Source organism: Drosophila santomea, unplaced genomic scaffold, assembly GCF_016746245.2.
Source record: "Drosophila santomea strain STO CAGO 1482 unplaced genomic scaffold, Prin_Dsan_1.1 Segkk31_quiver_pilon_scaf, whole genome shotgun sequence".
Classification (NCBI taxonomy): Eukaryota; Metazoa; Arthropoda; class Insecta; order Diptera; family Drosophilidae; genus Drosophila; species Drosophila santomea.
In genome coordinates, this window is record NW_025318964.1 from 23310 (window position 1) to 33513 (window position 10204).

The 10204-nt window shown below is 43.0% G+C and overlaps 1 protein-coding gene across 1 annotated transcript; it reads right to left on the bottom strand.

Annotated features, from left to right (window-relative positions):
• Window positions 1-5230: 5230 nt before the first annotated feature.
• LOC122756585 lies at window positions 5231-8128 on the bottom strand (the record flags this gene model as incomplete). The annotated part of the gene is made up of 3 exons (XM_044006678.1): window positions 5231-5283; window positions 6754-7420; window positions 7553-8128. Coding segments are annotated over 3 exons (1296 nt in total), but the record flags the coding sequence as incomplete, so codon positions are not given.
• Window positions 8129-10204: the final 2076 nt, after the last annotated feature.

Sequence of the window (10204 nt, forward strand, 5' to 3'; positions counted from 1 at the left end):
TTATGTTCATCGCTTCATTCAGCGGTGCAGGAAGCAGACATCTCCATCTGATGTGCATTTGCTGGCCACTGAAATCGCCGCCGCCGAGCGGTTCCTAATTTCGAACACTCAGCGCAGAGAATTCCCTGTGGAATATCACTGCCTAAGTGAAAAGCGTACAGTGCCAAGTTCAAGTGCCATCCTAAGCATGAATCCGTTTCTAGATCCGCAAGGACTGATCAGGGCGTGCGGCCGTGTGGCGGCTTCCGAAAGCCTTCAATACAATGAACGGCATCCAGTGATTCTTCCGTATAACTGCCTGCTTTCTCGCCTCCTTGCGAATTTCACTCATCGCATAACTCTCCATGGTGGTAACCAGTTAATGGTGCGCCTCATCCGGTCGAAATACTGGGTTCCGAGAATTAAGAACCTGAGGAAAGCAGTAGTAAATTCGTGCAAAGTATGTGTGATCCACAAAAAGCGGTTGCAAAGCCAACTGATGGGTGTCCTGCCCAAAGAAAGAGCATCGTTCTCCCGACCATTCATGTATACTGGCATGGATTACGCCGGTCCGTTCGATATAAAGAACTATACGGGAAGAGCATGTCTTATTACAAAGGGGTATGTGTTAGTTTTTGTTTGTTTCTCCACCAAGGCCATCCATTTAGAGCCTACATCTGACTTAACGACCGAAAATTTTCTTGCCGCTTTCGCTCGTTTTGTATCCAGAAGAGGGTGTCCACGTCAAGTCCAGTCAGACAATGGCAAAACCTTTGTTGGCGCTGCCACCCTGCTTTCCCGCGATTTCCTTCAAGCCGTAAAAGAGTCGGTGACAAATGCCTATAGTCATCAAGAGATACAATGGCAATTTATTCCTCCGGGGGCACCCCATATGGGAAGCCTTTGGGAAGCAGGCGTAAAAAGTTTTAAGACGCTATTTTACAAATGCACTGCCACAAGAAAATACACGTTCGAAGAGCTCTCCACGCCCTTGGCAAAAATAGAAGCGTGCCTCAACTACAGGCCGCTCTCTCCTATGTCTGAGGGTCCGACAGATTTGCTGGCTCTGACGCCAGGTCATTTCCTTGTCGGGGGACCCCTTATGTCCACGGTGGAACCCGAAGTAAAGGAAGAAACGAAATCCATTCTTAATCGGTGGCAGTATTTGAAAGCTCTCCATCAGCAGTTCCGTGTGCGATGGAAAGAAGAGTACCTCAAAGAACTCCACAAGCGCACTAAATGGCAGGCCCCGTCCAAAAATCTCCGCATCGATGACATGGTCGTCATCAAGGACTACAACTTACCCTCTAATGAGTGACGGCTCGGCAGAATTGAGTCTGTCTTCCCAGGAGCCGACGGCAACATCCGTGTAGTAAATATCCGTACTGCACGTGGAGTTGTTAAACGTTCAGTGGCAAAAGTGGTGCTTTTGCCGACGGAGTCTTCCGAATCTCCACACTAATAGGCGCTCCTCTCGTCCTTAGCTGTAGTTCACTAGCACTAATCATCCATTATTTTTCATTTCGTTTTCGATCTCCTTTCGACATTCAACTACGCACAGCATGGCCCCTCGTCAACAAAACGCATGCAGTGCACGTGCCTTGGAGAGCAGACGTACCCGAAGTATTCAATCCTACCGATGCCGAGTCTGCCGCGGTATCCATCCTCTTCGGAAGTGCGCGAGGTTCCTAAAGCTCAGCGCTGAAAAGCGTCTGCGAGCAGTCTTCATTAACAAATACTGCGCCAATTGCCTCGCTCACGAGCATTCCACGGGAGACTGCCGAAGCGGTGATCGTTGCAAGAAGTGCGACCGATCCCACCACACGCTGCTCCACATGCACGAGCAGGTTAGCTCGTTGTCGCGGTCGCGAGCGCGCTCGCGTCTCCAGCCGGTGCCAACCCGGCAAGCAGCTTCGGCCACGTCCCAACGTTCCCGCTGGCAAAATCCGCCAACTCAGCGTAGGAGTTCACCGCCACGACGCCCGGAATCGACCACGCCCAGGCCCATCGCTGCAACGCCACAGCGTGAACATCCTTCCGACAGCGCTGGTCAAGTTGGAGACCGGGACGAAGACCTTCTAGACCGCAGCACTCATCGATACCCATGAGCTGCATCGACGCTTCGTTGGCGTCAGCCTTTACGCTTCCGATGACCAATGTTGGCGACGAGAAGGTCTGCACGACGACGATTCGCTCCAGGGTCGACGCGAAAACTAAGCTGGAGGTCGTGCTCAAGATCGAGCCCAGTGTACGGATCCGCACACCTGTCCGGGCATTGAGCGACACAGTGGTGTCCAAGTTCCGGGACATCATGTTGGCTGAAGACCAGTTCCATCAGCCTGCTACCGTCTCCATGGTCTTGGGAGCAGATGTTTATCCAAAGGTTATCCAATCCGGATTCCTGACCTTCGACGAGGGAATGCCGGTCGCTCAGAAAACTGTTTTTGGGTGGATCGTGTCCGGTGCCTGCAGCCTAACGTAGGATGACTATGTTGCAACCCCAGTGATTGCAAGGAGGGCGGAATGTCCAAGTTACGGGGTTTAAAATGTCACCCGCTCTCCGCTCCCTCTTACGCTCTCTCGCTCTTCACCACAGAGTCTCCAAGGAGTCTCCGCTGCGCTTGGGAGAGCCTAGCTAATTAGAATAAGCTTCAGTGTAAAAACTATTAAGATCGAATAAACATACGCCCGGTCACGCCCGCGCATCTAAGAAAAGTCAAGTGTTCGCCCTTTCGAGTGTTTTTTATTTCAGCCGATTTGGAAAATTCCAGGACAGCAACCCCCATCACACCCAACAGGCAGAAAAGAACAAAATGTCTGGATACTCGGAAGAATATAAGCTAATAAATTGTATAGAGTATGGAAAAATGCAATACGGTATTTTAAAAAGTTAGAAGGTATTCAACTATTATTTCACTTATACGGATTCCAGACAGGGCGTATACTTAATGTGTGTTCGGCCAAGACGACGGAACCTATTATGTCCTGTTCGAAGGAAGCGAGCATCCTGAAAAAAAAAGAAAAGCCTATGTCTAGTCCTGGCGCCGAAGGCTTTTCATTTTCTCTATTTAAGAAATCCACTTTAAGGATCCACTGGAAGTCCAAGTCCACCGTGCCTCCTCTAATGGCTTTGTTATGCTAATTTATCGACGGCTGCTGGCCATTGGAGTCGCCTTGCGCCCCTTACCAGACGGCTTTTGATCCTGTTTCTTATTAATTTAATTAACGGGTGTTTTTTTTAGAGGTATAGAACTTTAAGTTGGCATTACTGTTCAAGATGGCGACCGATTTAACAGCTGTCAAGTGATTTATTCTCAGTTTGGTTTGGCAATTCGTCATGCGTGCTTACAAAATCCAACTCGTGCTAGAATTGCAACCAAACGATCATCAAGCAAGGCGTAGATTCGTCGAATGGGCCCAAAACGAGATTGCTGTTGTTCCCGATTTTTCATAAGCCTCCCAGATCTTGTGATTTAACACCGCTAGACTACTTTTTGTGGGGCTATGTAAAGTCATTGGTCTATGCGGATAAGCCACAAACGCTAAACCATTTGGAAGACAACATTCGCCGTGTTATTGCCGATATACGGCCAAATATTGGAAAAAGTCATTGCAAATTGGACGTCCAGATTGGACTACATCCGAGCCAGCCGTGGCGGTCATATGCCAGAAATCATATTTAAAATGTAATGCCACAAGATTATCTTTCATGTCAATAAAATTCATGTCAATCGAATAATCCATCGTTGTTTTATTGCAATTTAAAGTTCTATACCTCTAAAAAAAACACCCTATATAAATATTATTCTTTTTTACGTTTCCTGTTTTTTTTTGTTTTGTTGGTGGCAATTGCTGAGTAACAGGAAATGGAAAACATTCAAATGTAAACATATGCACAGTGATTTGCCGTGATTTTTTGGACAGAGATTTTAGTCAAATGTGCTCTACGATGCGGAAAATGAGAATATTAGTGCATGATTAGTGTATAATAATTATAATTATAATCAGGTGTTACAACTTTTTTCACCAAATAAAAATATAACAAACAGAATTATAATTAATATGAAAATCAAGTTCTGCATTGTATACCAAACATTGATATCCAATACTCTTTTTCTGTGGGAAACTGCAGATGCGTTAATTTACTGATGTAAGACCGAAGAACATCGTTATCATGGGCTCACCCAATTGCCCTCACTTTTGTGCAGAAAAAGAGAAACTCTGTCATTAGGTGAAAGGGACTGAGCTGGAAAGTCTTTCATAAGAGTCTCATAAATTCTTTGTCTATTGTGGCAAATTCTTAACCATCCAGTTGGCTAACCGTCGTGCAGTTTTGTCCCTTTTTTGTTCCATCCCGTTTCACTCTATTTCTTCGTTTCTAACTGTGCCATATGTGTCCAGGCTTCCAAGTCCTCAAATTGTAACTAGAAATTGATTGTGCCGAGAAATGCGACTGCATTGATTGGATTAACTTGAGAAAAGGCGACTGCATGTGGCCATAAATGAAATGGAACCCCTTTAAGCCAGGGAAAGCTGTGGATGCAGTTGGCCAACAGTGGCATTGCTAAAATTGGGAAATCTTTTAACTAGTCGCTCTCGGAAAGCAAAAGGATACGGGACTAGGTAAATGGGTTTATTTCAAATTTACTTCACCAGCTAAACAAATAAAATTGAAGAAAAACAGAGGTTTTATGTCAGAAAAACTGAACTACGTAAATCATAATTTCCAAAACTATGTAAGTTAGCAAACCATTTAGAATATTTTAACGAGAATATCGATTTATTTTAAATGTTTTGTGAGATTCTATTAAAAAAATCAAAGGGAACAGGAATTTTACTATGTACAAGTATATATAATATTATTGTTCCTTAGTTTAAAATTTTAATTAGCCAACATAATGGCTTTAGTAAGTTGAGTATAAAGCTTTGTGTTGATGCACATTTTTTCATGTAAATAATACTATTTGTGTTATTGTTTCTTGTATTTATTCATGTATTATGCTGGAAGTTGCCTTTTTGGTAGCCCTTCCATTGTTGCTTGCCTGTCTTTCTTCCGGGCTCTTTTAACCTGCTTTCTGGCTTTGGTTGGTCCTGTTTGCAGGTATGTGGCTGTGGAATGGCTTACAAGCCGCTTCCCTGTTTTTTCCAGACCATCCTTTTGGCCTAAGGGGCGACTGTAGCTGCATCCGACTTTCCTTCGTCTCCTGCCTTATCTCTGATTATTATCCTTTTAGCTCAGGAACTGCCTCGTTCACGAAGTACAGCTGCTTGTAAGTGCATTCTTAAGCTGAATCAAACTGGATGCTGGGCGAATATGCATTGAATTAAGTGGGCGAAATTCGAATTGGCTCTTGGGCTAGAAAGGCACCAGAGTCTTATGATTAAAATGCCCCGAGCCCGGAATCCCCTATGCCCATAGGTGCATTCCGCTGCAGAATTTAAATGTCCCTTCACCCGAGTGCTTGCGTGTGTGCGCTCGACGTTCAAGTGAAACTTAAGAAAAAGCCAGACCGCTCGGAATTCTTTTTCTGTGTCCGCCCTTCCGGGCCGTATTGTTTTTGCTGGCTAAAGCCGTGCAGACATTTGGACCCAACTACTTGAAGTTGTATGCCCCGTTTCCTTACTTATTTTTCCCTTTTTCCTTTTTTCTTTCCTTATGCATATTGAAAACCCAGCATAGTTATGACTTTGAAACAAACTGAGGGCGAAGCACATTTCCTTCTTAGCCCTCAACGTAATGGCAGGTCCCAGGAAAACAAGAGGCTGGAAAAAGCGAGCGTGAATAAAACTGTTATCGGTCTGCGTGCTCAAAAGCGCACTTGATTGCTCAAATTCTTTGTGTATCCCCTTTTAAGCCTTCTGTTTTCCACCAAGACACCAACCAACGCCAAAGCCACAGCAACAAAAAAACTACCCCGGGAGCAACTAAAAGGGGAAAAAAGTCCAAGTCCAAGACGACGTCTAAAGCGGCACTTCTTCCGCAAAAAAAACAATTAACCAAGGAAAGGAAACGAAATTAGCATGACTACACAATTTAAAAATGCTTTGAGGGACAGAAAATATTTGAAGGATACATAGTTATACGGCTTACTTTGCACACCCTGGCAGAGGGTATATTGATACTAGTGAGATGTTGGCTTAGCAATTCTGCAGTATGTATAATCTATGTTTTGTAAAATCTATGTTTAATTAAAATCTAATCAATAGCAGAGTAACGGGTATCTGATAGCAGAGAAAGAATTCCACGCCTATTCATTTTAAAGAACATAATAATGATTGAACCCATTTTTGAGCCATTGAATTGTTTACCAAAGCGTTCTCAGCTTTATTATAATTACTATTCTATTTTCGATCACATCCTTACATCATTCTGTTTGTAACTCGTAAGTTACATTTTTTTTGATCAGTCGTAGTCCATTGGTTTCTTTTTGATGACGTCTATGGTGGCCTTTCGGTGATTGGCCGTAAGAAGGTACCTCACTGCCATCGGACCAAATCCAGGCTATCTGTGTGGCCTCATACCGGATTTGGATCACATCGATGTCGTTATTGTAAACGGCGTTTCTTAGGAACCTAACCGTATTTTGCAGATCCAAGTTCTTATTCATACTCAGTGTGCAATACATTTTGCAAAAATTCATATCGACGTGCATGCGAAATTCCTCGACCTTGCGCCTTTTGGGACGCCTTAGGATTCTAATCCTCTGGAGGCACTGGTCCAAGTGATCTGGCAGAGGCGGAAGCAGAAGACATCTCCTCAAATTCTCCACCGATTTTGATCCAAACTGCTGGTTCTTCTTTCTCCCAGGACTCGGGGCTTCATTTGCTCCTTGCTCATCTCGGTTTCGAAGTCAATGGCCTCTGGCTCTGCAGCAGTTGGATTGTTGGAACTGTCCTCATAGATGAGGAGTTGCAATTGTTGGGAAATGGTTTCACTGCATTGCTGTACCCAACTCTGAATAGCTTCCTCATCCTCGGGTCTCGGGGGTAATGGTTTAATGTCTTTGACCTCGAGGATAACTGGCTTTTCTGGTTTTTCCACAATGAATTCAGTTGCTTTCTCTGGTTCCTTTTCTGGAATATTTTCAACGGAAACCTTTTCGTTGGGTGGGGGTTTCCACAACTCAGGCTCTACGGAATCAGGTTTCTGTGGCATTTCGAACACCTTTGGAGAAAACTTTTTCCAAACATCCTTTTCCTGGGAGATAAGATCCTTGGGCTTTAGTAACTCAAGCAGAAGATCCCGATTCTTCTCATGTTCTCTTGCTAGGCTTAATAACATATCAAACTCTTCTATATCACTGTGGGGTTCGTTGAGGCCCTCCGATTTTATCCATTCCTTGATTGCCCGCTCCTCTTCGATTCCAATGGTGAAGCTAGCAAAGGCGACATCTTCATTGTCCAGAATCCGAGGCTTCTTGGCGTCACTATCGACCTTTCCCTTTGAATCCGATTCTTCTATATCATTATGTGATCCGTTGATGGCCAGCTCCTCTTCGATTCCAATGGTGAAGCTAGCAAAGGCGACATCTTCATTGTCCAGAATCCGAGGCTTCTTGGCGTCACGATCGACCTTTCCCTTTGAATCCGATTCTTCTATATCATTATAGGATCCGTTGAGCCCCTCCGATTCTATCCACTGATCCAAGACCCGCCACTCATTTTTTCCGACTTTCCTCCCAAAACCAGTTTCAAAAGAATTCTTTTTATATAGGTTTTTGTTAACTCGAACTCTTTTCGGAGGAAATTCATTGGAGTTTTGAGATTCCGTTAAACTCGGAGGTGGAGTTTTGGAAGCCCCCGAATACTCCATGCAAAACAAAGGATATATAGCATCCGAGGGCTTTATAAGCCCCTTCTTCACATCCATATAGATCTTCCAAATATCCTCTGACGACAGCAGATCTGTATCATACTCATCCACCAAAGTCCCCTTGATGGGTGCCAGCGGTGAGGGTTCTGTATCGACGGTAGGTTTTGGAACAGTTTGACGCACATTTGGAGATATTTTTCCTTCGTTGGGGCATCGTCGACTCTTGATAATCCTTGATGAACTTGGAGGTGGCATTTGCCAGTTTTTGGGAAGCACGTTAGAATTCTCCTCGAGTCCAAAGTCCGGAACAACATTGTCGATGCGGAACTTGGAGGGTATGGGGTTTGGGTGCGGTTCATTTACGGTTCGAAAAGCGCTGAATATGAAATTAAATTGATATTAAATATGACTGTTTTTTTTAGTTCTTACCTGGAGCACGGCCTTTGGATATCATATTCCGAAAAGCCATCTTGATTGTAGATGGGTTCTGTGCTCTTTTTCTTAGGATAGTTTACCGCATCACCGCTGGCCATTTTAAGAAACTGTTGGTCATCATCTACATCAAATAAAGAAGTACGTGGCATTTTGTTAGAAATGTTATCGTACTGAATTTTTAGATGCCAAATTTTTCCACGCACTCTACAACTCTATGGGTGGCAACCTTAAGTTATTTGTTTGAAATATATCCTATCGGAACGACAGAATTGTATATTATCGTTGTGAAAATTATTAAACTATTTAAAATAAAATTTTTATCATATATTGTTTCTATTGGGTTAGGTTTTATACCCGTTACTCGTAGAGTAAAAGGGTATACTAGATTCGTTGACAAGTATGTAACGGGCAGAACGAAGCGTTTTCGACCATATAAAGTATATATATTCTTGATAAGAATCAATAGCCGAGTCGATATGGCCATGTCCGTCTGTCCGTATGAACGTCGAGAACTACATAAGCTAGAAAGTTGAGATTAAGCACGCAGACTCCAGAGACATAGACGCAGCGCAAGTTTGTTGATTCATGCTGCCACGCCCACATTTACGCCCACAAACCGCCCAAAACTGCCATGCCCACAATTTTGAAAAATGTTTTGATATTTTTTCAGTTTTGCTTTAGTCTTATGAATTTCTATAGATCTGCCAAAAAAAATTTTGCCACGCCCAATCTAACGCCCACAAACCGCCCAAAGCTGCCATGCTAATTTTTGTATTTTTTTTGTAACATTCTATCGATTTGCCAAAAATATTCAACGGCTCGAAAAGTTTCTCAAAATCCTTAAGGAGAGTGGCTTAACACTTCGCTATGACAAATGCAAGTTTCTTCAATCGGAGATAACGTTCCCTGGACACATCGTAAATAAATACGGAACTACCCCGGGCGACATTAAAGTTAGTAAAATTTTAAAGTTCCGACAAATGCCAAAGAGGTCAGACGATTTTTAGGTCTCTGGATTCTTTCGAAAGTTTGTGGAAAACTACTCCTTAATCTCTAGGCCCCTAACTCTACTTTTACGGAAAACTGAAAAAGAAACATTTAATTGGACGAATGTTCAACAAGAAGTTTTCCATGAACTCATCGGAAACAACAGTTGTATATTATCGTTGTGAAAATGATTAAACTATTTAAAATAAAATTTTTATCATAGATTGTTTCTATTGGGTTAGGTTTTTATACCCGTTACTCTCTAGGCCCCTAAGTCTACTTTTACGGAAAACTGAACAAGAAACATTTAATTGGACGAATGTTCAACAAGAAGCTTTCCATGAACTCATCGGAAAATTGTGCTCTGTACCAGTACTGGTTTTATACGATTTTACAGAGAATCACGAGGTCCACACCGACGCTTGTGCTGTGGGTCTGGCAGGAGTGCTGCTACAATCACATGATCAAAAGGATTGGCAACCTGTTTGTTATTTTAGCCTACATTGTACAGCAGCTGAAAGTAAGTACCACAGCTACGAATTCGAGACATTGGCCGTAGTAGAGACGCTTACCGTTTCGTTACGTAAACCGTTTCATCTTATTACTGATAGTTCTGATATTGCCAAAGTTAAGGTGAATACAGAATTAATACCTCAGGTAGCTCGTTGGTGGATCAAGATCTTGGACTACGATTGTGAATTCATTCACCGAGATGGTAGCAAAGCTGCCACGCCCACACTTTTGAAAAATGTTTTGAAATTTTTTAATTTTTGTATTAGTCTTGTAACTTTCTATCGATTTGCCAAAAATATTCAACGGCTCGAAAAGTTTCTCAAAATCCTTAAGGAGAGTGGCTTAACACTTCGCTATGACAAATGCAAGTTTCTTCAATCGGAGATAACGTTCCCTGGACACATCGTAAATAAATACGGAACTACCCCGGGCGACATTAAAGTTAGTAAAATTTTAAAGTTCCGACAAATGCCAAAG